This window comes from Mixia osmundae (assembly GCF_000708205.1).
Source record: "Mixia osmundae IAM 14324 unplaced genomic scaffold scaffold_14, whole genome shotgun sequence".
Taxonomy (NCBI): domain Eukaryota; kingdom Fungi; phylum Basidiomycota; class Mixiomycetes; order Mixiales; family Mixiaceae; genus Mixia; species Mixia osmundae.
The window spans coordinates 197,691-223,765 of record NW_014575550.1 but is presented as its reverse complement, the minus strand read 5'-3'; the positions used below and the strand labels follow the sequence as shown (position 1 = coordinate 223,765).

General features: G+C 55.3%; 13 protein-coding genes across 13 annotated transcripts; 7 read left to right on the top strand and 6 right to left on the bottom strand.

Annotated features, from left to right (window-relative positions):
* Positions 1-201: 201 nt before the first annotated feature.
* L969DRAFT_90875 (uncharacterized protein) lies at positions 202-1,346 on the top strand. The gene is made up of 3 exons (XM_014709612.1): positions 202-839; positions 899-1,256; positions 1,303-1,346. Exons 1-2 carry the CDS (start codon positions 332-334, stop codon positions 1,096-1,098), a joined length of 708 nt encoding a protein of 235 aa, XP_014565098.1. The 5' UTR covers positions 202-331; the 3' UTR covers positions 1,099-1,256; positions 1,303-1,346.
* On the bottom strand, positions 720-2,171 carry L969DRAFT_262030 (uncharacterized protein). Its single transcript, XM_014709611.1, has 3 exons — positions 1,924-2,171; positions 913-1,874; positions 720-860 (listed from the first exon to the last, which is right to left on the bottom strand). The coding sequence occupies exons 1-2, from the start codon at positions 2,027-2,029 to the stop codon at positions 1,186-1,188; spliced, it is 795 nt and encodes a 264-aa protein (XP_014565097.1). The 5' UTR covers positions 2,030-2,171; the 3' UTR covers positions 720-860; positions 913-1,185.
* A 143-nt stretch (positions 2,172-2,314) lies between these two features.
* L969DRAFT_83477 (uncharacterized protein) lies at positions 2,315-5,528 on the top strand (the record flags this gene model as incomplete). Its single annotated transcript, XM_014709610.1, has 4 exons — positions 2,315-3,893; positions 3,944-4,343; positions 4,527-5,125; positions 5,176-5,528. 4 exons carry the CDS (start codon positions 2,315-2,317, stop codon positions 5,526-5,528), a joined length of 2,931 nt encoding a protein of 976 aa, XP_014565096.1.
* Positions 5,529-5,603: 75 nt separating this feature from the next.
* Positions 5,604-6,775, bottom strand: L969DRAFT_20272 (uncharacterized protein; the record flags this gene model as incomplete). The annotated part of the gene is made up of 2 exons (XM_014709504.1): positions 5,604-6,640; positions 6,697-6,775. 2 exons carry the CDS (start codon positions 6,773-6,775, stop codon positions 5,604-5,606), a joined length of 1,116 nt encoding a protein of 371 aa, XP_014564990.1.
* Positions 6,776-6,864: 89 nt separating this feature from the next.
* Positions 6,865-8,045, bottom strand: L969DRAFT_90869 (uncharacterized protein). Its single transcript, XM_014709609.1, has 5 exons — positions 7,848-8,045; positions 7,701-7,797; positions 7,455-7,641; positions 7,100-7,395; positions 6,865-7,040 (listed from the first exon to the last, which is right to left on the bottom strand). The coding sequence occupies exons 1-5, from the start codon at positions 7,862-7,864 to the stop codon at positions 7,011-7,013; spliced, it is 627 nt and encodes a 208-aa protein (XP_014565095.1). The 5' UTR covers positions 7,865-8,045; the 3' UTR covers positions 6,865-7,010.
* An 8-nt stretch (positions 8,046-8,053) lies between these two features.
* L969DRAFT_97264 (uncharacterized protein) lies at positions 8,054-11,089 on the top strand (the record flags this gene model as incomplete). Its single annotated transcript, XM_014709608.1, has 9 exons — positions 8,054-8,351; positions 8,393-8,457; positions 8,742-9,022; positions 9,079-9,154; positions 9,207-9,305; positions 9,358-9,478; positions 9,531-9,982; positions 10,039-10,357; positions 10,413-11,089. The coding sequence occupies 9 exons, from the start codon at positions 8,054-8,056 to the stop codon at positions 11,087-11,089; spliced, it is 2,388 nt and encodes a 795-aa protein (XP_014565094.1).
* A 2,506-nt stretch (positions 11,090-13,595) lies between these two features.
* L969DRAFT_97262 (uncharacterized protein) lies at positions 13,596-15,206 on the top strand (the record flags this gene model as incomplete). The annotated part of the gene is made up of 8 exons (XM_014709607.1): positions 13,596-13,872; positions 13,930-13,971; positions 14,029-14,226; positions 14,282-14,414; positions 14,467-14,771; positions 14,817-14,954; positions 15,004-15,104; positions 15,156-15,206. 8 exons carry the CDS (start codon positions 13,596-13,598, stop codon positions 15,204-15,206), a joined length of 1,245 nt encoding a protein of 414 aa, XP_014565093.1.
* A 138-nt stretch (positions 15,207-15,344) lies between these two features.
* L969DRAFT_54952 (uncharacterized protein) lies at positions 15,345-19,100 on the bottom strand (the record flags this gene model as incomplete). Its single annotated transcript, XM_014709606.1, has 7 exons — positions 15,345-15,560; positions 15,608-15,663; positions 15,713-15,789; positions 15,839-15,911; positions 15,960-16,821; positions 16,879-17,976; positions 18,024-19,100. 7 exons carry the CDS (start codon positions 19,098-19,100, stop codon positions 15,345-15,347), a joined length of 3,459 nt encoding a protein of 1,152 aa, XP_014565092.1.
* A 169-nt stretch (positions 19,101-19,269) lies between these two features.
* On the top strand, positions 19,270-19,789 carry L969DRAFT_97260 (uncharacterized protein; the record flags this gene model as incomplete). Its single annotated transcript, XM_014709605.1, has 2 exons — positions 19,270-19,363; positions 19,563-19,789. The coding sequence occupies 2 exons, from the start codon at positions 19,270-19,272 to the stop codon at positions 19,787-19,789; spliced, it is 321 nt and encodes a 106-aa protein (XP_014565091.1).
* Positions 19,790-20,011: 222 nt separating this feature from the next.
* On the top strand, positions 20,012-21,885 carry L969DRAFT_90863 (carbohydrate-binding module family 12 protein). Its single transcript, XM_014709604.1, has 7 exons — positions 20,012-20,310; positions 20,362-20,390; positions 20,442-20,498; positions 20,546-21,241; positions 21,291-21,519; positions 21,576-21,647; positions 21,698-21,885. Exons 1-7 carry the CDS (start codon positions 20,265-20,267, stop codon positions 21,793-21,795), a joined length of 1,227 nt encoding a protein of 408 aa, XP_014565090.1. The 5' UTR covers positions 20,012-20,264; the 3' UTR covers positions 21,796-21,885.
* Positions 21,886-21,976: 91 nt separating this feature from the next.
* Positions 21,977-22,640, top strand: L969DRAFT_105909 (uncharacterized protein; the record flags this gene model as incomplete). The annotated part of the gene is made up of 3 exons (XM_014709603.1): positions 21,977-22,133; positions 22,199-22,509; positions 22,556-22,640. The coding sequence occupies exons 1-3, from the start codon at positions 21,984-21,986 to the stop codon at positions 22,638-22,640; spliced, it is 546 nt and encodes a 181-aa protein (XP_014565089.1). The 5' UTR covers positions 21,977-21,983.
* A 317-nt stretch (positions 22,641-22,957) lies between these two features.
* L969DRAFT_260657 (uncharacterized protein) lies at positions 22,958-24,075 on the bottom strand. Its single transcript, XM_014709602.1, has 2 exons — positions 23,390-24,075; positions 22,958-23,340 (listed from the first exon to the last, which is right to left on the bottom strand). Exons 1-2 carry the CDS (start codon positions 23,853-23,855, stop codon positions 23,084-23,086), a joined length of 723 nt encoding a protein of 240 aa, XP_014565088.1. The 5' UTR covers positions 23,856-24,075; the 3' UTR covers positions 22,958-23,083.
* A 220-nt stretch (positions 24,076-24,295) lies between these two features.
* L969DRAFT_97256 (uncharacterized protein) lies at positions 24,296-25,846 on the bottom strand (the record flags this gene model as incomplete). Its single annotated transcript, XM_014709601.1, has 7 exons — positions 24,296-24,399; positions 24,456-24,560; positions 24,615-24,720; positions 24,847-25,077; positions 25,251-25,350; positions 25,717-25,748; positions 25,796-25,846. The coding sequence occupies 7 exons, from the start codon at positions 25,844-25,846 to the stop codon at positions 24,296-24,298; spliced, it is 729 nt and encodes a 242-aa protein (XP_014565087.1).
* Positions 25,847-26,075: the final 229 nt, after the last annotated feature.

Genomic DNA, 26,075 nt, shown 5'->3' with positions numbered 1-26,075 from the left:
GTCCTCGGTACAGATGCATATGCACAGATGAATTGCGTGCGCTAGATCAGTCTTGTCAGGCAACGCTCGGTGGGAGCCACCCGTGTTCTCGGATCATCTCGTGCAGATGCGACTCAAAGTGGCCGTCGATGAAAGAGCATAGCTGTGATTGCAGACATTGCGCAGTGTGTCGAGATGGGCTCATCACGAGGGATCCCGGATGTGATCGGAGGAATCTGGTCCGGACAGGAGTACTGACGATTGACGTGTTGACAGTGGTGACTACTTTCTTGCCACCAATGCGCGGATAGCCGGCCCAGACGCATCGTGGCCACCCGTACGCTCAGCGCTCATGAGCTGTTCCGGCCGCCTGATCAACGTCCACGGCTTTCATACGGAGCTTGAGGTCGCTTTGTGCGGATCAGCAGCCGCAGACACGGCTTGCACTTTCGAGATATCACTCGAGTTGCGTCCAAAAGATCATGCTCGCCTCATCCTCGACCCGTACGAATTGCGACAGAAGCTGCCTCTCGGTCGAGCCGGAGGAGCTGGAATACTTCACATGCAAACCGTGGGCGAGATAGAGCTAGAAGCGCCGCTGATGTCGTACGAGACTCGCAACGGTAGCTTGACAAAACGCGGAGGGCTCAAGCCAACTTCGGCTGTGTACATCAAACTGGGCCCTGTTGCTACGACTGAGAAGCAATGCGCGAGCTCTGCCACAGTCGCTATACCACTGCACATGCGCTACCTGCCCGCGAGCAGTACTGGCAGCATTGCCAACGAGATCACCGTGCCTTTGCCGCGCGTGCAGTGGATGTGTACTCGACCGCTTGCGGAACCTGATACGTCTATGACAGGTATGTCAAGACTGTCTATGTCTGCAAATGATCTGACTGAGCAGATGCCGGGCTTGCAGGAAGTAGCACACACAAAGTGCGCGACATCCAGTGCATCGGCGACCAAATGAGCGTTGCTGTTCCCTTGGGCGATATGACTGACCTCGCGTTCATTCGCTCAACGCAGACCATCGTCATCTTCTTCGCGACTTTGCTGCTGATTGTGCATACTTGGCAGACTTCGAGACGACTCGCTTACAACAGGCAGAAAACGGTTTGAGCTCAGACACTCGCTAAAGCTTTCGGAAGCGATTCCTCACATGGGCCTCGGAAGAGAAAATCTGCCTCCTCGTCCCCGGGAGCTGCCTCAAGATTGAACACTGCAATCTTGGCACCGCCAGCTTGCGCTCTGGCCGCAAATGACGCGGCCGGGTAGACCTGCGAGACCATCAGCCTCTGCAATGATGGATCGTATCCGACGCACGACAGAAGAGGTGCCTACGACAAGTAGAAGATCGGTCCGACGCAGCACATCGTCAATCTCATCGAGGTGTTCTGGCATTTCGCCAAACCAAACGACTCCCGGTCTCAAGAGTCCACCGCATGACTTGCCTCTTCGGACGCGCTCGCAGCGGGGCAGCTCTTCTGCTGGAATCTTTGGCTCGGGCACGCTGGGATCTATGTAAAACTCTGCGTCTGCTAGAGCATCGCAAATGGGCATCTTTGTGTTCACATGCGTGTCTTGACATCTGGTGCACTTGACGCGAAATATCGAGCCGTGCATCTCGAGGATGCGTGCTGAGGCCTCTTCTTGCATCGCTCGCCCCGAGAGACCATCAACGTTCTGCGTGATCAGAGTGAATTCGGGCTGTCTGGCCGCCAACTGGGCGAGAGCCAAGTGTGCCGCGTTGGGCGACGAAGCAGCAGCCTTGCGCCTCCTGTATTCGTAGAAAAGCCAAGCGCGGCTGGGATCTGCTTCAAAAGCTTCTGGCGTAGCAAGCGACATGGCATCAAAAGTCCTCCACAAGCCGCCTGCGCCTCGAAACGTCGGAATTCCTTCAGGTTTTGTTCAGCTGCATGGTCTCCGTGAGTACGCTCAACTTGCCAGAGGCTGCAGAGAGGCCAGCACCAGCAAGTGCAGTCACTCTGAGCGGCTTGCGCCGATCGACGAATGCTTGGAACGCCTTTTGCACGCTTTGCATTTCTGTCATTGCTCTTCCTACCACGTCTCGTCAGAGACCAGCGCCTCTGCCCGTCACGGCATACAATCAGCGTGATCTGCCATGTCCGTGATTTAATACATCAACTCGCATGAATCCTCGCGTGGCCGAAAGGCTGCGCTTTGACCACCTTCTTCCGCGCTTTGCCGCATCTCGAAAGCACAGACGCTTCTCAGCCGAAGACGCTCTCCTCTCTGCCTTCTTCGTCTTCCACGACAATTTCGGTCCTACGCTCGCTTTCGCATCACTTGTAATCCTCAGCAAATCTTTTGTGCAATGTACGGCGCTTCACAGGCCTTCAGGTCGCAAGCGTCTATCCAGACCGAAGGCAGCTCTGCGCCAACACTGAACCGTCGAAAGTCACAGAGTCGTACCTTTGGTCGCCTATCGCTGGCCGGATTCGCCAGTCGCTCCTCCTTGCAACTCTCTGTATCGCCGCCCAACGATGTAGCAGATGATGCAAGCGAAGGCACAGTCCGGCCGGCTGGTCCACGCGGCATTCGCATCCTGCAACGCCAGGCTTCTTCCATCTCCATGCTGTCCACGAGCTCGAGCTCATCCATGTCGACATCCACGCTTCGCGCTGGGCGTAGCCAAGAGTCACTCGCGTCTTTCTCTAGCCTCGCTAGTTCTTCCATCGTTCATGCCAAGCGAATGCGCCGCATCTCTGGCTTCCTCATGCCCCTGTCTCGTTGGTCAAAGAGAACCTCGGCACTTTCCGTAGCAGACTCCTATCCTCTTCATATCGAGGATGAGGCTCGCGATATGACGGATGACCTCACTTCGCGCGACGAAGCCGTCGACCTCTTCGACCTTGCCGTGCGTCTTGGTATGTCGATGATGTACAAACCAAAGCCGGCTGACTTAATCGCAGATTTGCTCAATGCGATGCCACTCGAAATCGCTCTTCACACGCTCAGTCTGCTCGATCTTGAAACACTGTGCACTGCCAGGCTAGTCTGCAAAAGCTGGGAAAAGCTCGTATCGACGCCATATCTATGGAAGCTCAAGTTTGACGAGCAACCGCACTGGAAGATCCGTCCGGAACTCATCGAGAGCTCCCGCATGTCTTATGCTTATCCGCCTTCGTCAGCAGCAGAAACAATACGTTCACACCGCACTTCGATCCTCTCAAGGAGGCTGTCAGACTTGGTCGATAGCATCTCGAGTATCTCCCTGCATTCGACAAACCGACCAATCTCCATGGTCAGCCACCGTTCATCCCGCGTCGTCGAGCTCGCAAGTGAAGGATCTTCGCGTAGCCGACGTCAAAGTATGGCCTCCCTCTCGCTCACGCCGCTGCGCTCTTCTATGGAGCTCAAGCGAGCATCACGTGCATCACGAGCCTCTTTCGACTTGAGTGCGCTCGATGCAGCCAAGTCGCCGGCTTCTTCTACGAGACTCGATTGGCAGAAGCTCTTTCACGATCGCTATCTGTTGCAAAAGCGGTGGCAGAGCGGTGACTGTACCACCCAGACACTTCGAGGCCACGCAGATGGCATCTACACCATTCAAGCTAGCGATGACCTCATCGTCACAGGTTCAAGGGATCAAACCATCAGAGTTTGGGATGCACGTACTGGTGCTACGAAGCGCATCCTCAAGGGTCACACTGCATCAGTCCTCTGCTTGCAGTATGACAACCTCGAGCTCATCTCTGGATCGTCGGATGGTCTTATCCGCGTATGGTCCCTCAGCACGGGCAAAGTCAAGAGCGTCTTGTCGGGACATGCCCTCGGTGTTCTCGATCTACGCTTTGACGACTCGAAACTCATCAGCTGCAGCAAAGACGCCACACTGAAGCTATGGTGTCGTGCTACGGGTTCTCACGTTCGAACCCTACATGGCCATTCAGGTAACATTGTGGCGCATGCGCGAGATCTACGCTGACAGAAGCTCGCGCAGGGCCCGTCAATGCGCTGGGGCTGCAAGGCAATCAGGCTGTCTCGGCTAGCGGCGACTGCTCCTTGCGCCTCTGGGATCTGGCTTCAGGCCAGACGGTTCGTCAATTCAAGGGTCACGAACGCGGTCTCGCATCTGTCTCTTGGCACGGCGATCTCATCGCAAGTGGCAGCAACGACGAGACTGTCAGGATATGGTCCGCTTCGACTGGCGAGTGTCTAAATGTCTTAACTGGCGGCCATGTCGATCTCGTCCGCGCACTTGCCTTTGCACCCGGCGGCAATTTTCTCGTCTCTGCCGGTTACGACGGCGGCATCACCATCTGGAATCCTCACGCTTCGGCTGATGAGGATACGCGGGTCAGCACGTTCAGCAAAGCGCACAATTCCCTCGTATTCTCACTGTATGTCGATTTGGGCCGCATCATCAGCGTATCAGCGGATAAGAAGATTATCGTTCGCGACTTTGGCCGCGATCTCGATCTGTCACCCTTTCTGTCATAATGACTGCCTTGTTGTGCATAGATACATACTTTCCTGACTACGCAATGACGCCCCAAAGGCTCGCATCGAGCTCGCGTAATTAGGCTCGTGTTGAGTATCGTGCACGTGCCGCGTCCCGTGGCCGCATCGCCGAAATCGACCGAGCTCGCTCGAGTGGGTATCCCTTCTGCATGCTCCGCACCTTCTTGCTGCCTATATAAAGCTGTGTTCCTGTCCCTTGCGGCCGTCATGACAGCAAGCGAGCTTGGCTTCCACGCCTTCATGCCTACAGTAGCGATTGTGAACAACTCCATCGTCCGAAATAACTTCAAGACCACTACATGGATACTACTGGGCAGCGCGTTGCAGTCTTGCGTCGTCATGACCGGCTTGCCTGCTCGGACCGTCTGCATACCTGCTCTACTTATCACTGCCGTGCTCATTGCGAAGACGATACTGGTCGCCGCAGGCTTTCTGCCGAACGAGCACGCAGCAGGAGCTTTACCTGGCCGAACGATGGCTGCCATGCCAGACGAGACAGGCGGTCTGAGCACGAGTCAAGCCAGCGGAGACATCGTCTGCTTGCACCTCGCCATGCGCAACAATAGCCCTCTCGGCATTGCTGATCGGTACTTTGGCAAGATGGGCGGCTACATGACCGCCATGATGGAGGATCTCTCCAAAAACCGCGCGACGAACGGCTGTGAGCAAGCTTCTTAGCTCTGACAGCATCTTCCTGACGTCTTTGCTTAGTGTTGAGCAGCTCGAGCTTCATGGGCAGCGAACGAGACACGAATAGCACGATGCTCTTTGTCATGTACTTCAAATCCCTCGAAGCCTTGCAGAAATTTGCACATAGCGGGCATCACAAGGCAGCATGGGACTGGTGGAATCGCGATCACGAAGCAATGAAGCACCTGTCGATCATGCACGAGACCCTGGTGATTCCCGCTGAGAACTGGGAAACCATCTACGTCAATACTGCGCCGACCATGCTCGGCAGCGCAAAGTATGCTGTTGAGAAGGACGGTGAAATTGAGCTCATTCAGGGCATCACGAACGCGAAGCGGGGCGGCTACACCTCGCTTTCTAAACGAGTCCTGTAGGCTCTATCTCGCACCATGGCTTGCATGTTGTTGCTCCATGTTGTACCACGTATCTCGATGCATGCAACACCATCGTCAATTACAGCTCGTCTGCTGTGCTTTACGTGTGGCTTTCGTAACAGTCCAACCTGCTTTGGTGCGCGTCCAGATGGTATCGAAAGCGCTACTACGCCGAAGGCGATTGCGGGATGCCAGGGACCAACCAAAGACGACTTCGGACAGCGCTGCAAGCTCGGCGTAACGTATGCCCCGAGTCGATCGATCCGAGAAGCTCGCCAAGATGCGCCTAAGTAGATGCCGGCGGCGAGAGGGCGCTATGGGTCGCTGAGGCAAGCGCAACAACAGATCGTCCTCCGTCGAGACGGATACAAGTTGTGCATACAGCATGTCTCGCTTCTCCGACATCATGCTTGACCTTGATGAAAGCCTTTGCGTCCATGCAGCGAGGGAAGCACGGGGACCCGAAATACTGCCGGCCAGATCAAACGCTTTGATCTTTTCACGCAGCTCATTCCGTCGAGTGAACGCTGCTATGGCATTCGAAGGATCGACGACGTATGCCACACGATTTTCGGTGCAAGTCGCTAGTATCTGAGATTTGTGGTAGTCAAGCAGAGGTCGAATGACGGTATGACTGCCGCAAGGGAGCGAGCTCGAAGGCTTCATCAACACGTTGCCGAGTGCCGCTGGATCCCAGCCGGCCGTGGCAGCATGCAGATCACTGTGAGTACCCTGGCGCATGAGTGCACCTTCTATCTGATCGTCAAGATGGTGAGCAAGGAGCAGATGATCGAGGTTGAATCTTGCCAGATGAGCATTGAACAGCGTCAACCGTGCCTGTCGTGCCAGCGTCTCGGCGTTCTTCTGACGTGCTGTCGGTCGTAGAGGGAAGCTCGGTGATCCCCAGGGAATGCTGACAATGTCATGCTCGAGTCTTCGTTGGCTGCTCAGTCGACGCAAGGCGTCAACGACCCGCCTGACGGTCTGAGCCTCCTGAGTGCTTTCTGGTCTCAGGCGATGATCGATGGTGAGAGCATAGATATCGTATCGATCAAGCCGACGAAGTAGGTCGAGTAGGCACATCGAATCTGGTCCCCCGGACAGAGCAACGCCTGCTCGTGAACAGACTTCCTCAGCGCTATCAGCTGACAGGAGCTCGTGCACCAACCGAGAGCGCGCACGTGCTGATGCGAGCCGAGGGCAGCATTGAGTTTGCGAGCAAAGTCGCTCAAGCTGATGGCTCTCATGTGATGACATTGTACGCCAGCGTTTTGCCCGCTGAAGCGCCGATAAATCGATCAAGACGCGTGCCACGTGCCTTCTTTACGCGAAGGATGCTTCGTCATGACATGGGCCGCATGGCGTGGCGGAACTGCAAAGATGTACAACAGACAGACAGGCAGATCACTACCATGCCAGATAGCACTGCGGAGCCCCGAGCCAACAAGGAAGGGCAAGGCGCAGCAGAGCAAGCTTGATCGTTCATTCATCCCACTTGCGTGCAATCATGCCCTGCGCCGTACAAGGGAGTCAGTCACAGCGAGTGAAGTCGAGGAAGGTGTGAATCGCACATCAGGTGGGAGCGTCTTCATGGGCGCAGCCTTGACTTCGTCCCAGTTGGTCGAGAGGGAGGTGCCATTGGATTCGGTAAAGGACTTCTTCATGGCCATCTTTTGCTCGTCCGTCGCACCCTCGTAGATCTTTGCAAAGAGCGCATTCAGTTGCTTGTCGCCCGTCGCGTTGGGATCCGACTGATCTGTGAGCTCAGATTCCTCTGCCGCTGCGGCCTCTTTAGCGACTTTGTCCCAGTTGGTCTTTGATTTAGCCGACGTAGGGTAAGCGTTTGGCTTGACTGCGGTCACTGTTGCTGTCGAACGCAATCACAGATTCAGCATGGCCGCACTGAAGCAGTGCTAGGCGACCCACGAGCAATGGCAGCCTCATCTGGTGCGCCTTGAAGCTTGAGCCACTTCAAGCCAAGCTCCTTCTTGAAAAGGGTGAGCTCAATCTTCGGCGCAATCGCACGAAAAGTCGACTGGTCGGGCACGATCTCATGCGCAAGAGGGTCGAGTACAAAGAGGACGGGCTCCTCTCTGTCGATAGTCACCTTGACCTATCAACGTCTCCGCCGAGTGAGTGTGCAAGCCATGTTGAAGCAGGCGTGGAACGAACGGAGCGAGAGTCAAAGTCAACCGTGAGCTCGTCGGGCTTGACATTGCGGATGAAGATGGAGACGACGACCTGCTGGTCTTGTTGGTAGAATTCGTGTCTGTCCGCAGTAATGAGACTCGCAGCCATGATCAGTACGCTCCTGCTCGCCTGATCTGCTGTGACATGCGCCTGTGATCTTTCTCCAGTACGCTCTCTACTCGCTCTCAGTGACGGCTGATCAACACTCGACTCGCGTACTCGACGCTCACCGGCAAGCTGGCAGGACGGTCGACGAAGGACGCGACTGGCAAGACACAGACAGACAAGATCGAGGCAGATTCACTCAGACAGCGGGGAGTCAAGGTAATCCACCAATGCATCGTCGAGCAGCGCGAATATCAATGAGATATAGACATTATGGTTTTGCCCTAAACCGTCACGGCCGTAAAAACGACATCGGCCACGCCATGGGATATAATGACTTCCTGCAGCTGATCCCTCCCAATTCCGCTCTTTCCCTTCACCCTTTGCGAGCGTCACGTTCTGTCAGCCGTCACGAGGAGCAGCGTCTCGAGCGTTCGACCCAGGTTCCGTGTCCGAAGCAAGAAAGGAGAAAGAGATCAAGGATCGCTTTAGTGTTGGAGCGTCGACAGGCTAAGTATGCCGTAAAGCGTTCATGCGTCCATGGCAGAGTGTGGACGATGGCCAATCAGTCGAACAAAAGACCGAACCACATCCTGATCCGACGCTCTTTATGAGCCGACCAAGAGGGCATAAGGTACTTTTTCGCTCCCAGAGGGGTCAACATGGGGAAAATTCGTACCTGATGGCCCGGCGAGGGTCTGAAGTGCCAGCGTAGCTACTATGTCATTGCGTACGATCATTGAGCCTCTGCTGGCAGTTCAGACCTGCCGAGCGTCATCAGTGACGACGTTCCAAGTTTGGAAGAACAACCACAGTTTTTCTGCGCGTGAGATGATCGTCAGGGACGTGATGACGTGTCCCGACAGGAGCACGTACAAGCGGTGTTCGCATCCAGATTGCTTACTCGCTCGATCGTAGGCGCAGCGCATGCAGACCTTGTTGCCTCGCTTGGACCGTCAGAAGCTTGCTATTTCCCATCATCTCGACGCAGCCGGCAGCAAACAGCAACAACACGCTTCATCCCGCGCAGCAGGCCAGACGACCATGTTCAGCCGAGCATCAGCAGGCGGCAGCGCTGCTTCCTCGGCAGGCACATACGACGATCTCGTCATACGTGCTACAGACGAGACACTCACCCAGGTCAACTGGGATGTCTTGCTCACGCTGTGGGACAAAGTCAACGGCGATGGCGAACAAGGGTATGCCATTCACCTGTTGGGCAGCGGACCTGCTCAAAGGATACCCTGGCACGCAGGAGCAGAGCAGTCATCACAGCGCTTCAGAAGCGACTCACTCATCGGAGCGCCAACGTCCAGCTCGCCTGCCTCACAGTATGCTTCATGTATCGCGACAATCATCATCAGCTCATACTGTAGCGGACAGGTTGCAGAGAGTCTGGTCAAAAATTGCGGCAAGCCGTTGCACAGAGAAGTCGCAAGCAAAAGCTTCTGTGATGCTCTCAAGCGGCTCGCTCTCGATCGGGTCAGCATTTGGCCGGTCACATATCGAGCGCAGTTGACATTATCATTTGCAGACGACACATCAGCAAGTCAAGACAAAGGTTGCACAGGTCATCACCTCTTGGACAGAAGAGTTCAAGAGCGATCCCCAGCTTGGTATCGTAGAAGACACGCAAGACGCGCTGAGAGCCAAAGGTACGGAGCCATCTGAACTAGCTCGCCCTGACTGACTCGACGCGCGATGTAGGTTTGATGTATCGACCGCCCTCGCCAGAATCAGAGCGCGAGCCCTCGAATGATGATCTCAAGCGAGAGGAGGAGGAGCTGCGGAAAGCAATCGCTCTCTCAGAGCAAGAAGCGCGTGCCCCCTCTGCCCAACCCGCGCCAAATTCGCAGCGCAACGGCGGCTACGTACTGGGTCCCTCCCATATGCCTACATTCGACTCAACCGGCTACCAGCCCCAGCCCTCGAGTAGCGCTCAGGATCCGTATGCCAATCAAACTAATTCAAACGCTCCGGCGACTGAGATCAGGACGGCACCTACGCGCGTGAGAGCTTTATACGACTTTGAACCCGCTCAAGAGGGCGAGATGGCGCTCAAGAAAGGCGATATTGTGCGAGTGCTCGACTCGAATTACGAAGAATGGTGGAAAGGCGAATGTCGTGGAAGGATAGGCATCTTTCCCATCAGCTACGTCGTTCGTGATGCTTCCCTCCTAGCTCTATTGCCTGGCTGACATGCATTGCACGACAGGAATCCCTGCCGGAGCCTACCATAGACGAAGTTCATCGAGAAGCCGAGCAGGAAGCGGCTCTTTTTGCACAGTCGAGCAATATCGATCGCTTGCTCAACATGCTGCAGACCCTCGGACCGGATGAAGATCTTGGCGACAACGAGGAGCTATCGGACCTGTATCGAGATTGTCTCACCTTGCGGCCAAAGATCATCAAGCTCATCGAAAAGTACAATCAGAAGAGGATGGAGCTCCTCAGCGTCCATGACCGTTTTGGTACCGCTACGGCCACCTACGATCAGATGATGAAGGCTAGCATGGAGCGATATCACCCAGAAGGTAAGTTTCGCATGCTTCGTGCTCGCACAAAGCTAACCAATTTGTTTGTATGTAGCATACGGTCCTCCCCAGGCCTATGCGCCCGGTCCTAGCTATTCACAACCGCCCCAACCACAGCCACAGCCTCAGGCGTCTCCTGGTAATATTGCGTATGCCTCGCAGCCTGGCTATGCTTCGCCGCATCATTCACCGCAGCAACTTGCGCCGCATGAGCAAATGCAACGTATGAGCCTTCAGCCGCCTGCGCCTCAACCTATCTACTCTGGCCAGCAATCGCAACAGTACCACGCCGAACCTGGCCAGATCTATCGTCCTCCCACTGGCACAGAGTATGCGCCCGAGCCGTATCAGTCCCAGCCGTCCTACCCGCAGCAGCAGCCGGAACAGCAGCATGAAGCTCCTTCGCGACCACACCAGCAAGCGCCCGAACAGCGACAAGCAATCGAGTATGTACCCGATACGCGCTATGCTGCCGACTATGGCATGCCGCCCGTGATGCATGCTCGAGGCCCCTCGTACGAGCAGACGTTCGCGCGACATCAGCCTAGACAGAGCCAGGGGCAGCCTTACGATCCGCATGCAGATCCAAACGCGGTGCAACCATGGCAGCAAGGTGCACATCAGGGTCAACATGCTCCTACGAGGCAGACATCGGTAGCTTCGCAGGCCAGCGCGCCTCAGGCCCCGCCGGCTCAATACTATTCACAACCTGGCGCTCCAGCGTATCCTTGATCTGCGAGTACAAGAGACGATGTTGTCACATGCAACCAGTGTACAGTCTACTGCTATGCGTCCTGCAACTGCTGATACCACTTGACGACTTTGGGGTGCGTCGTGACTTTTGATGGGTTGAAGTTGAGAATCTGAGTGGATTCGAGAGAGCACGCACGAGACAGCGCAACGTAGGCCTGCCCTCGCTCAAACACTTTTGCGAGATCGCACTTGAGTCGCTGGATGGTCTGACCCTGGGCTTTGTGAATTGACATTGCCCACGAGAGCAGAAGTGGTAGCTGTCTTCGACGGGCTTTGACCGTCTCCCCCTCCTCGACTTTGAAGTCCTCGCGGCTGACGAGCATGTCCATCGTGCTACCGCTGCCGAGAGACCATCGCACGACTGGCAGTTTCTCGCCCGAGCTAGGGCCAGAGCTTTCGGCTCTCTCCTCTCTTGCAGGCGTCATGGACCGCTCGCGGCCGATTACTGGCGTCATCGAGCGATCACGATTCGTGAGGCTGGCTTGGTACTGCTGCAAGGTCATAAACTCGATCACTGTACCAACGCTGCCATTGACAAGACCGCAGTCCGGCATGTTCTTGAGCATCATGACTTGAGCGTCGACCTTGAGCACGAGCTTCTCAGGTGCCATCATTGATTCGAGGATTCGTCGACGAGCTTCCACCTCTGCTGTACCGCTATCCTCGGCTGTGAAGATGTGCTCCTCACCTGGCAGACTGCGCAGCTTTGTCTGATTGGCCTGTTCGACTTGGCTTCTCACCGGAAAACTGCGTTGATGGTCAGAACCGCAGCATAGTTTGCGCGTAGACGTACAGTTCAGTGGCTTCGATGCCGTCTTTGTATCTGACTGGACGGCTGAGCATTCGGAACTTGGCCTTGCTGCTCTCTGATAGTAGGCCCATGCGGCACTCATTCAGCATGTCAATAAAGTCTGTACTCGCTCTTCAGGAACGCCACAATCGAGGCAGCATGCGACGTACCGGAGTCTTTTTGCCTGAAGACCTGTGTGAGCTTGACGGTCTCATCAATGCAGCGGCCCCAATTCTTGGCCTCGAAAGCCAAGCCTCCCTGCGATACTGGTGGCAACTGAAAGAAGTCACCCGTGATGACGAGCTGGATGCCGCCAAAAGGCAAGTGAGAGGAAGCTTTGGTCTTGCGAATCATTTCGCCGCATTCGATCAGTCGATCAAAGAGGGCCGCATCCAGCATCGAAACCTCATCAATGATGAGCACCTTCGTCCTCAGCCACTTTGCGACGACGTTCTTATTCCTCCTGATCTGACCCAGGCATAGTTTGAGATCACCCTTGCCGAGGCCGAAGCCGGCAAACGAATGCACAGTCGTACCGCCAATGTTGCATGCAGCCATACCTGTCGAGGCCGTCACAGCGATGACGTCTGGTCGGTTTCTGTACTTTTTCCGAAGCGACGTGATGATCTCTCTGAGCAATACTGACTTGCCCGTACCTGCTGAGCCCGTAAAGAAGACGGACTTTCCCTGCGCTCATGCGTGAGCTGGTGTACGAAGCGTTCAGCGACGGTCATACCTCTTCTACTACAGATAGCAGGACGCGTTGCTGCTCTGGGCTGAGTGAGATCTTTTGCTTGATATTGAGAGCAGGATTTGTGAGGTTCTCAAGTGGACTGGTTGGTGCAGGACCAGCCTCTTCGCCGATAAGGCGAAGATTGCTAGGCTTGGCTTCGATATCAGTATTTGTAGACTTCGATGGACCGGGCTCCATCCTGGTTTTGACGCCTATGCGATCCCACGGCATCTCTCGCTTCTTCGGCAAGGCAGCTTTCTGGGCTTCTTGTTTCGCCCGGAAGGCCTTCAAGACAGCTTGCGAGTCTTGCATGACTTCAGATCTCGGTATGAGGAGGCGGGAAGCCGGCTGCGGTGGGGGCATAGCAGCCGCCTTTGGTTTGATGAGACTCGTGGGCGCTGCAGCTCCTGTTCGGATGAGTATGCCATCTGCCAATGTCCGAGATGGCTCACTCTGCGAGACAGCAGGTTTCGACATATAAGCAGTAGCTTGAGGCGTGTCAAAGTCGTCAAAGTCATCCCCGAAGTCGATATCGTCGAAGACATCGATAGGCTCTTGCGCTTTCGCCTTGCCATTCTTTGACTGTTGCGCGCTCACTTCGGTCTGTGAATTCGTTCGATCTTGTAACCTCTTCGCAGGCACTGGATCCGGGCTCGTCAGGTCTATCCTTGTACGCTTGTTCGGGCTCGGCTGGGATCTGGAAGGATTGGGCTGCGAATTGTACGACGTGACAGCGACTTGGCTTGCCGATGTGAACGATCGTTTCAGGCCGCTGAGCCCGCTGAGACCTCTCGTCTGGGATGAGCCGCCTTCCATTGATCGAGATCAAGGTGACCCTTAGGCTCTTGACGAAGGCCCAGCGCTCTGCTAGTTCCTGTTAGGCGCACGCGTATCGAATACAACGCGATCACGTGCAAAGCTAAAGTGCCAGTGAAGCTTCGGCTACTATCTGATCGACTATGATGCTGCTTCCGGTCAGCAGGCACATTCTCCGACAGTCGCCTCGATGTATCCCTCTGACCGCAGATGTACGACGACACGCGAGCTACTACACGCCTTCGCTCGCAGGCTTGACGACAGAGCAAGCCGAATTGCGTGAAGCCGTGCGCTCATTCGCAGAGTCAGAGGTTGCGCCCCTTGCAGCTAGCATCGACAAGAACAATGAATTTCCGCTCGAGCTGTGGCAGAAGATGGGCAATATGGGTTTGCTCGGCGTGACCGTCGAAGAAGAACGCGGCGGTCGGTGGCACCATTCCTTATAGGGCCTGCTCGGGCTCATGTACGTGCTGTTCAAAGGTCTCGGCAAAGGCTACCTCGATCATACCATCATCATGGAAGGCAGGCCAAGCACATGCCTGCTGCTCTCGTAAAGCTGATGGACCGCGTCCTATCCAGAGCTATCTCGTGCTTCTGGCTCGGTCGCGCTGTCATACGGCGCCCATTCGAATCTCTGCGTCAACCAGATCAATCGGCACGGCACAGAAGCGCAAAAGGACAAGTACCTTCCCGATCTCATCTCTGGCAAGGCTGTCGGCTCGCTCGCCATGTCAGAGACGGGTAGCGGCTCAGATGTCGTCTCGATGGCATTACGCGGTTCGTGAGGCCATTGCCAGCATCGCTCGTACTTATTCTCAGATCTGCTTGCCAGCCGTCGATGCTGGCGATCACTACGTACTGACCGGAAACAAGTTCTGGATCACCAATTCGCCAGACGCGAGCACACTAGTCGTGTACGCCAAGACAGACCCAGAAAAAGGGTCGAGAGGCATCACCACCTTTATGCGAGTACCTGGGCCCATCTTTGACTGCGCCCAGCTCATCATAGTACGACAGTATCGAGCGTGGTATGGCTGGGTTTTCGGTCAATCAGAAGCTTGACAAGCTCGGCATGCGGGGCAGCAACACTGCCGAATTGACTTTCGAGGATTGCAAAGTACCCAAGGAGAACGTCCTTGGCAAGGTGGGCTCTGGCGTCGAAGTGCTTATGTCTGGCCTCGATCTCGAACGTCTCGTCCTGTCGGGCGGCCCTCTCGGTCTCATGCAAGCCGCTTTTGACTATTCGCTGGAGTACATGCACCAACGGAAGCAATTCAATCGCAAGATCGGCACCTTTCAGCTCATGCAAGCCAAGATTGCAGGCAGGTTGCTGATCCTGTAGTGACGAAGGCTCACACTTTTGGCAGATATGTATACGAAGCTCAGTGCAAGCCGCACGTACGTCTATGCCGTTGGCCGGGCTTGCGATCAAGGCCACGTCAGTCGTAGAGATTGCGCTGGAGCCATCCTGTACTCCAGCGATCGTGCGCTCGAAGTCGCGATTGGCAAGTCTCAGATCTGATCCATATCGCCGTTGGCTGACGGCCCACGCAGAGGCTATGCAATCGCTAGGTGGCAACGGATACGTGAACGACTATCCCACTGGTCGCTTCGTGCGCGATGCTCAGCTGTATCGAGTGGGTGCAGGCACGCAGGCAAGCTCTTTCGCCATCGTCGCTAGCCGTGCTCATCTGCAAGTCCCGCAGGAAATTCGTCGCATGCTCATCGGCCGCGAATTCAATAATGACTTTGAGTAGCTCAATTTGTTGCGCGTATGTGTTGTTGACAACTATCAATGCTACTTTTTCGGTACATGAAGTTCTACAGAGAACACACTGATGCGGTCATTGTCTGCAGATGCGAGATGTGAAGAGGGTCAAGACTGATAGCGCAGGCTACCTCTTTGCCTTTGCTTGCTCTCTCGCCGCTTTGATCAATGGTGAAAGCGATTTGAGATTGACCGAGCGCTGCAAGAATGGATGCATCAGCATCTGGCTTGCGTCAGGTCGCTTTTCGACATCGACGCTAAGGCAGCTCCGCAAAAATGATCTGAAGATGTTTGACAGCTGATCCGGGTTGTTGATTTTCGGCGTGCCGTTAGTCGCAATCAGCTGCGTTCCTATTAGCGAGGTGCTATGCATCTCAGGTAGAGACTCACGTAAAGCGCTCGGAGCGGGTTCTCATTGAGGTACGGCGGCTCGCCTTCAATCATTTCTGTCAGGCCCATCAGCTTGGTCTTTTTGGGAAGCAGCTGCAGCCACACCAATGCACATAATGCCGAGTGACCATATATCGACCTTTGGCCCATACTCTTTGCGCGTGACGACTTCCGGCGCCATCCTGTACCGCAATATCAGTCATGGTAGGACACAAGTGAGAGTCGACGCACCAGTAGGGCGTGCCGACCATTGTCGTTCGCTTCATCTGCGACTCGTTGATTTGCGCGCAAAAGCCAAAGTCGGCTAAGCACTCGTTAGCAACAACACATGGATGACGAGAAGGTCACCGACTGAGTTTGATTTGACCCGTCAGACTGAGCAGGACATTGTCGGATTTGATATCGCGATGAATTACACCGTGTTCGTGTAGATGCTTCAGACCTTCCAAAGTTTCCTTGCAGACTGCGGCAATTTGACCTTCCGACAAGATATTGCAAGTGACGACATCGGTCAGCGAGCCGCCTTCCATGTATTCCATGACGACCCATAATTCGCCTTTGACGAGGAATGAATCGATAAAGTTGACAATGTTGGGATGACTGGACTCTTTCATGACGACAATCTCGTTGATGATGAGATCTTTCTTCGGCTGTTGTTTCAGGTTCATCTGCTTTACTGCCACGGACAAATTTGTGCCGACTTGGTAAGCAGTATAGACGCCGCCCGAAGCGCCTTGACCGATCTTGACGAGACCACGATAGAGCTTTGTCGGGTCCGCATCAGTGCATATGGCTTGGAGCCGCTTGACAATGTCTGTCTCTCTCACGCTGCCCGGCTTTGCTTCGCGCTTCCGCGCAACTGATAGTCCACCGCTTTCGCTGTCCTGTCGTGTACGCTCTTCTGATCGCTGCGGTGTACTGACCTGCTGTTGTGGTGGCACAGCAGGGGGTATTGGCGAAGTCCGCGTCGACTTTGACCGATCCAAAGGCTGCGAGACCGGTGTTTTGGGCGCAGCTCGCTGAGACATCGATCGGTCCAATTTGTGTGCTGCACCTGTCGGAAATTGTGACTTGAGCTTCGGATCGTTGCGCAGCGGTGGTGAGGGCGCTGATCTGGGGTTTTCGTAGTGCCGTTGATGGGCGGGGCTGCTGAACTTGCGCCAGACCTCATCATCCTCACCGCCGGGCTGCTCAGCTTCGTGCTTCGTCGCATCCTATATCGTCAACAGATGAGCCGATCATGACAGCTTCGAATAAGAATAGAGGCGCACCTGGTAAAAGGCCACGACATCCACGATTGCCTGTGGATTGGCTTCTTGCTCCTGCTGCGAGATGCCCGAATCTTGTAGGAGCTTCTGCCATTCCTTTGGCAACCCGATAAACTCGCCAGTGTCAAAGTTGAAGCCGACATGAGTGAGATGGACAGGATCATAAGGCGTGGAAATTTCCATTCTGCGTTGGTTTGCCACCATGTCGCCAACGCTGCTGAAGAGCGTGCCAAAGGCAGACTTGATCGTGCCACCACCGCCGCTCTTACTCATCTTACGCTTCGCGTCTGGGCGAGGAGAAATCGGCGAGGGCTCGGCAGACTCCGTCGATGGAAATTGAGGGCTGGTGGCATGAGGAAAGAGCGGTGGCCGGGTGACTGACGCAGTACTTCCCGTACTATTGACTAGGGTCGACGTACTGCTGTTCGATGCCACTGATACGGCTGTGCCTGGAGCAAATGAGGTCGAGATAGGCGGCAGCGAGTCTGCGATGCCAGAGACCATGAAGCTTGCGCCTGGCGCTATGCCAGCAGATGGACTGCGCGAAGACGCAGCGCTGCTGGGCGGCTCCTGAGTGAATGGAGCGCCAAGCGGCGAGGCACCGATGTAGGCCGAGGCCAGAGCCGGCGAAGCTGGATTCGACATCGAGTAATCTCTCTGAAAGCGTGTAACGATGGGAGGGTTAGACGGTCTCCGACTGCCATTGGCGGCCATTGGGACTGAGCCGCTCCCTTGGGAGGACATACTAGGCCGGGCCGAGCCAGTCTGAGAACCCGAATGATGACCCATCGATGAGCCAGAGGATGCATGTGTCATCGGCTGGCTGAAAGGCGGTCTCGAACCAGCAATGTAGCTGCTCCTCTGAGCGCTAGAGATGCTCGATCGCTTGGGCACCCCGACTTGTGGCGACTCGAGCGCAGTAGCATTGTTTTCGCTGCCAATGTCCCATTCTGCTGCTGCCGCTTCCGGGGTTGAGATGGCAGTGCCGGGTGCATTTGCAGGCGTGGGCGGAAGCGGTGCCCGCCTGGCAGCCACAAAGCTCCCCGTTATGGCAGGACTCGCATGACCACTCGAGGATGCACGACTTTCTGCAGTGTAGAGCTGTTCTGAATCTCAGCGAGAGCGAAGTGCATGAACGAATGACTAACCTCTGGCTCGTAGCTATTGCGTACAGACTCGTAGCCGGCTGAGGACTCGCTCGTAACGGCCTGAGAAGCAACCGAGCTGATCCTGGCGCGTCTTGTCGGGCTGACGGGCTCCGTGCCTGCTTGATACCAACCCAGTATGACAGACATGGTTATATCGCCGGGCGGGGCAGACGGTGAGTTGGATTCGGTGACAGGTGCCAATGTCGGTTCGGCGGATGCAAATCGCGCCGATTTAGGCGATGACGGTACGGGGGTAGTCGCAGAGACGAGAAGCGATGCGGGGGGTATAGGCACGGGCGGCACAATTTCGGGCGATTTGAGGTACGTAAGCGAGCGCGAGAGGCGCAGTGCCGACGAGTACGAGTCAACATCATTGCGCGAAGTGAGCGATCCGGAAAGCGTTCGCCGTAAAGCGTTCGAGAGACGTCGTGTACGCAGTTTTGAGGGCGTCGTGATGCCAGGAGGGTCGGGCGACCGGTCCAGGGTAACGGGAGCAGCAAGAGGGGCAGCCGTCGAAGGTGTCACAGTAGCAGCGACATTGTCCGGCAGCGGTTCGTCCAAGGTTAAGCGTTTGACCGAGTAGGTCGACGACGATTGCGAGATGCGGTTGGTAAGTGCACGGTCGGGCGTGAGCAGAGCGGGCGAAGGCGCAATGTTGGCAGCGAGATTGCGCGGAAAGGCGTCAGTGGAACGAGGCGACTTGAGCCAGCGCGTGATGGGGCGTTTGATCGCGCCAGAGACACGATGAGCCGTATCGAGGGAAGCGAGCGAGCGCGTCTTGCGAATTTTGCCAGCCCAGGTGACCGGTCCGATGTGAACGCAGGCAGCGGACAGAATGGTGAATGATTGAGCATCGTCATCATTATTGGCCGGTCCGTTACGTCGTACGGTCGTATCCGAGTTCAATGATTGGGCGTCAGAGTCGGCCCAGATGGCGTTGGACCATTGGTGTGTGAGCCAGAGATCGAATTCGGGCGGCGGCGTCGTCGAGCATGATGAAGACGTTTGGGGCGTCGATTCGTGCGATGCAGACGATGCGAACGACAAAGGTGATGTCAACGATGGAGACGTTGACATCGTAGATGAAGCGAATTGAGTCAGAGCGAAGTTTCTTGGGCGTCAGCGCTTGTTCACAACGCGATTCAGAGAGAAAAGGGAGAGCAGTTGCGATGGGACCAGCAGAGGGGAGCTGTTGTTGCGACACTCGCGCTAGGTCAATGCCAGCCAGAGAGGCATACAGTCGAGCATGCAAGTGTGTACGCAAGACAGGAAGACGGATCGCGTGCCGGAAGCAGACGGTCAGGAGCAGAGCCGTGCTTTCGACAGGGGCTCAGCGCTCCGTGTGCTGCTGGGGCGGGGAACAAGTGCAAAGTGGCAAAGAGGGAGCAAGAAAGAGAGAGAGAGAGAAGACTCGCCTTGGAAGAGATCTTGATGGTGCCTGATCACTGGCCGCTCAATGTCTGACATGGTGTTCAGGAGAAGCACGAAGCTGAACGAGATCTGCAGCTGATCAAGCTCGGTCAAGGCTTGCGGTGACAGTGAGTGAAGACCGAAATGCCGGTCAACAGAGCGCCATTCACTTCGTGATGATGCCTTTGTCTTGCTTGACTTGTTCTGCACCTCACAGATGGACAATGACAGAGCGCAATGTCGGAACGAGGTCTGTGCGTGTCAATCGAGATGGCGACAGAGCAGGCCAGATGGAGCGCGATGATGGCCTTTGGCAGCCTGCCTGTCGACTGATGCTATGGCTGATCTGCAAGTGAAGCTACGTGTTTGTGCTACCAGAGCAAGTAGGTCGTAGGCGTGATGGATGTATAAGTCGCCTTGACAAGTCGTATCTGCTTGTGATGTACACTCGTGCGACCAGCGCTATCTATCTGCTCGCTCGTCCGGGGGCAGCCCGAGCTATGCCTCTGGTATGCGATGACGCCCTACAAACAGACCGGACGCGCTTCTCTCGCGCCAAAGTCAAAACCTGTCGCGCCCTTTGTTCGCCACCATCGCTTCTTCGTCAGCCACTGTCCGCCGCGCCGACGTCCCCTTGCGAACTCGTTTGTTCTCGATGCTACGTCATGCCAAGTCCCCTCCTGACTTCATCGCAAAAGCACTCCTGTCTCGACATGCGCTCCGCGGCACTGCCTCGTTCCCCAACCATTCTCTCCTCGCTCAACCCACGTCGACACCAACTTTCACGAGACTCGAACACATCTCATCGAACACAGATCTTCCTCATCAACAATGGCAGACTTGTGGCAACCCGGCACATACTACCCTCTGGGCTCGGGTGCGGGGGTCTGCTTGTACGATCGACACTGTGACCTGACCTTTGTCGCAGTCGTGATCTATGAAGGAGCTCAGTACAAGGTAAGGAAGTCCATCTGCGTGACACGGCAGCGCTCACACAGACGTTGGCAGATCATTCAAGCTCACACCTCGCAATCTGACTGGACACCCCCTGTCACGCCTGCATTGGTCAGTCTGCATGCTCATGTCTGTTGCCGCTGGCTGATGACCAGTAGTGGGGCCGCATGCAAGGCTCCGGCAACGCGAGCAACGCGGGTGGCTGCCAGGGGCAAGTGACCCAAAGCAACTCGGGCAGCTGCCAAGGCCACTCACATCAAGGCAACTCGGGCAGCTGTCAAGGTCAGTCCTACCAGGGCAACTCGGGTAGCTGCCAGAAAGAATCGTACCAAGGCAACTTGGGCAGCTGCCAAGGACAGGCATACCAAGGCAGTTCCGGCAGCTGCCAGGGACAGTCCTACCAGTCCAACAGCAGCAGCAACTCCCAAGGACAATCATACCAGAGCAACTCTGGCAGCTACCAAGGACAGTCCTACTCGCAGAGCGGCGAGTGCGGTCAGTCGGCTTCGTTCAAGGACAAGATCTTTGGTCGTTTCTCGTCTGACAATGACAACAACAACAACGAGAACAAGGACGAGTCCTGGCTGAGCGAAGAGCGCAAGCATCAGCTCGAGATTGGTGGCGGCATCGTTGCCGCTACTGCACTCGTCGGTGGCGGAATCTGGGCCTACTCGGCTCACAAGAACAAGGAGGAAGAAGAGAAGAAAGCTTCAGCTTGGCGCAATGCTCAAGTCTCCGAGCAGACCTACTTCCAAGGCGCTCAAGTCCGCTCAGAGACCTACACGTCCAACAGTGGCATGCTGCCTGTCTACTGGGTCTTTGTCCAGAATCAACAGATTCCCGGCAATGCCATCGTACGTATCACTCTATCTGAAGTGTAACGTTTGCTGATATGCAAGACAGCAATGTGGCTCGGACAGCGGTGGACAGCCCCTCTATGCTGCTCGCGCCTACTTCAAGCACGGCGTCCACATTGGCAAGGCTGGCAAGCACCTCAAGAACGGTGTCTCCATTCCCTGGGGCGGCCAGGAACACAATGTCGAGAAATTCGAGATCCTCTGTGGCGATGCCTCGAGAGTCCGCTGGATCGATCAGGAGGGCGACCTCAACATCGAACCCAGCTTCCAGCCAGGTCAGTTCGACGGGCTCAGTCAATCTCAGCATAGGCTGATTCAGTGGCTCTCAAAGTGGAGGGTGGACGTGATCACGACGGCCGTGCCATCTTTGTCGCCCAAGTTAAGTACGAAGGCAGCGTTCAGGGTGGGCAGCTTGCGCTCTGCATCTTCACGTTTGCTGATCGCTCGGAACAGTCGGCAAGGTCGTCATTGGCGAGCCTCACTGCAACCTTGCCTATGGTGGCAAAGAGATCAATCATGCTGGTGACTGGAAGGTCCTCGCCTACAACTAGATCTCAGCTCGTGAAGCTGCTAAGGAAGAGAAAGCTCAGAAGTAGAGCCTGTGACTCAATGCAAAGGCGAACAAGTAGACCTGACCGTGCGCATTGCTACTACAAGCTGCCAGCGAGTGTCGCGCGGTTCGGAGAATCCTCTGCTTGCCCCATCGCATTGCGTGCTGTCTCCTCTCTTTGACGCAGACATGCAATCTACCTTGCTCGTACTCTCAATCTCGCTAATTCTATCTCTCACATGCTATGTTCCGGTCATTAGCTCGCATGCTATCGACGAGATTCTCGCCAATCGGATCGCCGATACTTACACCGAGTTTGCGCTATTCATGACCATGGACGTGTGTTGGCCTCAGTAGATCCTGTCAGCAGTGATTGACTGGAGGCTTACAGGTCTGTCGCGCAGCGAGCGGTGAGATTATGCCTTGCCGACGGTCAGTGGTCGCAGCCAGTCACTCTCTTCAGCAAGCGCATCCAGCGCGGTACTCTCGTTCAGACCTGGGATGTTCTCAGCATCTTTCATCGAGAGGCAGAATACACATTCAGCTTCGCTGTCGTGCAAGGCCTTTCGACCTTTGTCATCAAATTGCAGACCGCCGATCCCTTCAAGATTTTGATCGATTGTGAGGATCGCCTCAGCCTTGACGGTCACACGGGCAATGAGCGCAAAGCGCTGTACGAGTTTCAACAGTGCTGCGCTGTACTCTACGAAGATAGGCAAGTTGCGTGCCAATTTCGTCACCCAAGACTTACGCGCGAGCAGTCTGTCGGTTCGTATCGTCAGCAACACTATAGGCAAGTCGTCTCTTCCAGTTGGCACCGAGAGCCCGCTTTACTCGCCTTCGTAGTCATTGTCCGAGAGCGCACATCACCTCTGAAGAAGCTCGACTTGATCTGCACTCCCGGGAAAGCTACTGTAACTCCTATCACGCCTCAATGTGCAGAGTTCTACAAGGGTTCGCCGGCTTTGCACAAAGGTGCGTCTGATCGGGTTCAGCTGACGTTCGTTCAAACTTTTCAAGACCAAGTTCAGCTTCATCAGCGAGTGTTTTCGACGAATATACAGAAGTTCTCGACGGTGATTTGCGTCCAATCTAAGCGTGTTGACCGACCACGAGATTTTGCATACATGCCTCAGCAATCAGGCCTGGCTTTCCTCACCAGCCGTCACGTGTGCCCAGTCAGATACTTGCATGTCAGCAGCTCCCGATATCGGGAACAAGGCCGACATGCCAATGTCGAGAGATTAAATTGCCAAATCGGCAGGGGCGGTTCACAGGGCTACAGCTCGTCAATCGTCGTATATACGCGTTTTGGAGCAACGGGACCCGCTGACCGTGAATTGCTGAACTTGGCAGGAGCCAGCTTCTATTGCGCAGATAGCTCGAGTACCTGTGTGCGCGATCATCAGCGATCCTTTGACGAGACAGCCGTCCTGCTCACTTCTATTCGGAATCCAGCCTGCACAGTCTGTCCGACGCTGTGCATCCTCTAGGATCTGCCAGTCGCAGAGGACATAGCTCGAGATGGACCGGAATCGCCAAAAGCCTGCATCAACATCAGCAAAGGTCAAACAGTGTCATTGCGAAAAGATCACGTCGAGTGAAGCCAACGTTGACATCGATGGTGGCAAAGATCTTGCAGCAGTGCGACAATATCTGCGCCGCACCCACGGGTTCGTTCACAGCTTCAAGCGGGATATCTTGCATCACTCGAAATGCCACTTCATCGGGAAAGCCTTGTGCGACGAAAGCTGTGCAGTCGACACCGCTTAGTCTGGTCTGGTCCGTGCAATATACGATGTTGTTCTTGAACTTCTCCGGGCGCACATCGATGAATATTTCAGCCAAATCGAACGGCAACATGCCAATCATCTTGCCCGGGGGCAATGACCAGCCAATGTCGATCTCCTCGCATATCACGACGCATTCTGTCAAGCGATTGCAGTAATTGCGACGTGCAAGTGGCTTTCGTTCTTGCAGAGCGGTTGCCCAGGCTGTGTGACTGCCCGCGAACAGCCACAAAAGGCCAAGTACGTGCAGGCGAGCGCTGTCTGGCAGCATATCGTTGTTATCTCTGGCACAGGATCGGGCAGCAACGCCAGCTCGTCTACCATCCACTTCCCCTTTTCGATAAGGGACGTATGATACGTGTTGCCAGCCCCTCTACGCTCCTCTCGGGCGTCGACACGCCAACTCGGGTCATACAAATAGAGCCAGCAGAAAGCTGTATCTAATGAGTCGGAGGCAAGCTTCGCAAGCATTTGATCTCAAATAGCTGCAAAGCAGTAATATGCGTGGTACGTCGAGCCGCGATATCGATCTGTAGGGACGTTAAAGGCACGAAAACGCGACACACTTGCTTGACCGACCTTGTCTGCGTATCTATTTCAGAATTTGTGCTGCCTGACATTAGCGTGCATTGGGAAGCTGATCGATGATCATGGCTAGCTAGCTACAGGATGAGAGCATCTCGTGTTGCGCTCGAGGCTGCACGCTGCGATTCATTGAACGATGGGGGAAGGCTTGTCTGTGCAGTGCCCGTCTGTGGTCATGTACTGTACGATTTTGCACTTGTCTGTCGGAAGAGCACAACCGGCTTCTACATCTGTTGCATGATTGCATCAGCTTTGTCGGGTAAACGCAATGTTTGCTCAGACTTGCCTCGCGGTGGCATCATCTCACTGCACGCCTGTCTCGTTGCGGCATCGGGGTCATTTTGCCAGTCGCACTTCATCTTGCTTGACATGACGTTCAACTTCCAATAACCTGAAAGAAACAGCATAAGTAAGAGCCAATAGGAAAGTGTCCCACGGAACTCACGCCGAGTGAAGCCAATTTCGACATCAATGGTGACATGGATCTTGCAACATAGCCGGAGCACCGGTACTGCGCTACCAGGCTGATCGAGAGCTTCCAGTGGGACCGTCTGTACGATGCAATACGCCAGATCGTCTGGGGTTTCGTGAGCGATGGTGGTCTCGCATTCTATTTTTCTCAGGGCGACCTGATCGGTGCAGCTTGTGATGGTTTTGGGGAACATTTTCGGACGTACGTCGAGATAGATGCTCGCCATTATATTGGGCAGGATGCCTGTCATCTTGACAGGCAAGAAGGGTCGTCCAATGTCGACCTCGTCGCATATGGCGACACAGTCAGACAAACGGTTGCAGTAGTTTCGGCGCTCAACGGTTGGAGCACGCTCGTCGAGTGTGGTGAGCTCTGATTGTGCAGACACCAAAGTTAAAGCGATGACGAGCAGCGGAGCGTAAAGTCGCATCGCTTCCTATGGATGTACGGAGCAGGTAGAAGAGGATCTGCGGGCTGATGGACCGGAGACGTCCGAGGCGCAGTCTTAGCTCCTGCCGTTGCGAGACAGAGTTGTCCTGACGATTGTGCCGCGTGGTTGAAGAGATTGAGTGAGTGTCTGAAGACATGAGTGGCCAGGCGTTGTCTCACATCATTCGGTCGTGGCGAGTCTGGCGGTTTGCTGCCAATGATGTCAGAGATGACACGCATCCATGTCAAAAGCTCTTGTGTCGCAGCATCGTAACACATGCTAAGGAGCATTGCGGGCGCAATTGCACTGTCAGAGCAGCCACCCTCGCTCTAGCAGCAGCCATCTTGACTTTAGTCCTGCTGCGGTACGCCGCAAGCGCAATAAAAGTGGCTGCTCCGAAGTGACTGCGTTCCTCAACTTCCATGCGGTATGATGTGATCTTGCTGTAACAGATTGCGCAGCAGAGCACAGGGCAGTCTGAGCACACGAGCAGGACGTTGTCACAGACATGGACGTGTCCTTTGTAGATACAATGCACCGAATAACAGCTTCCTTGACGGGCTTCATTCGCATCGGTGCTTGTCTTCATCCCATGAGCATTCCTGATAATGATCGCAAGGTCCCATTGAGGTGAACCCTGCGCACCACGCAGGCCCGGCAGGCTGACGTGCTGTCGGCTGCTCGCTGGTCAGAACAGAAGCCGATACTGATCGCGAGAGCTCACTGCAGCGGTCACCATCGAGCCCAGGACGGCAAGCAAGACCAAAGCCACCATCGTCACTTTCATATTGTCGATATGTCTTCACTTGTACGGTGATGCCTCGATGCTCAGAGTGAATGACTTGACGGTGAGTTAAACAGCGTTATCCCGATTTATAGAGGAAGCGGACAGATACACAGCAGCGGAAGGACTGACGGACGGGACAGACCGGATGAACTGAGACGCTGCCGAGGGCCAAGACACGAAGGAAGTCCGCGCAACGCGTGGCTCGCAGATTTGCCGC

Bases quoted from the DNA above. Each gene is read 5' to 3' on its own strand.
- L969DRAFT_90875 (XM_014709612.1), top strand. From the start codon at position 332: ATGAGCTGTTCCGGCCGCCTGATCAACGTCCACGGCTTTCATACGGAG. The intron at 840-898 runs GTATGTCAAGAC...CCGGGCTTGCAG, and splicing joins ACCTGATACGTCTATGACAG to GAAGTAGCACACACAAAGTG.
- L969DRAFT_262030 (XM_014709611.1), bottom strand. From the start codon at position 2,029: ATGACAGAAATGCAAAGCGTGCAAAAGGCGTTCCAAGCATTCGTCGAT. The intron at 1,875-1,923 runs GCAAGTTGAGCG...CAAAACCTGAAG, and splicing joins TGGCCTCTCTGCAGCCTCTG to GAATTCCGACGTTTCGAGGC.
- L969DRAFT_90869 (XM_014709609.1), bottom strand. The intron at 7,642-7,700 runs GTTCGTTCCACG...AGACGTTGATAG, and splicing joins TTGACTTTGACTCTCGCTCC to GTCAAGGTGACTATCGACAG. The intron at 7,041-7,099 runs GTGCGATTCACA...TGTACGGCGCAG, and splicing joins TGAAGACGCTCCCACCTGAT to GGCATGATTGCACGCAAGTG.
- L969DRAFT_90863 (XM_014709604.1), top strand. From the start codon at position 20,265: ATGGCAGACTTGTGGCAACCCGGCACATACTACCCTCTGGGCTCGG. The intron at 20,499-20,545 runs GTCAGTCTGCAT...GATGACCAGTAG, and splicing joins CCCCTGTCACGCCTGCATTG to TGGGGCCGCATGCAAGGCTC. The intron at 21,520-21,575 runs GTCAGTTCGACG...TGGCTCTCAAAG, and splicing joins CGAACCCAGCTTCCAGCCAG to TGGAGGGTGGACGTGATCAC.
- L969DRAFT_260657 (XM_014709602.1), bottom strand. From the start codon at position 23,855: ATGCTGCCAGACAGCGCTCGCCTGCACGTACTTGGCCTTTTGTGGCTG. The intron at 23,341-23,389 runs GTGATCTTTTCG...ATGTTGATGCAG, and splicing joins CAACGTTGGCTTCACTCGAC to GCTTTTGGCGATTCCGGTCC.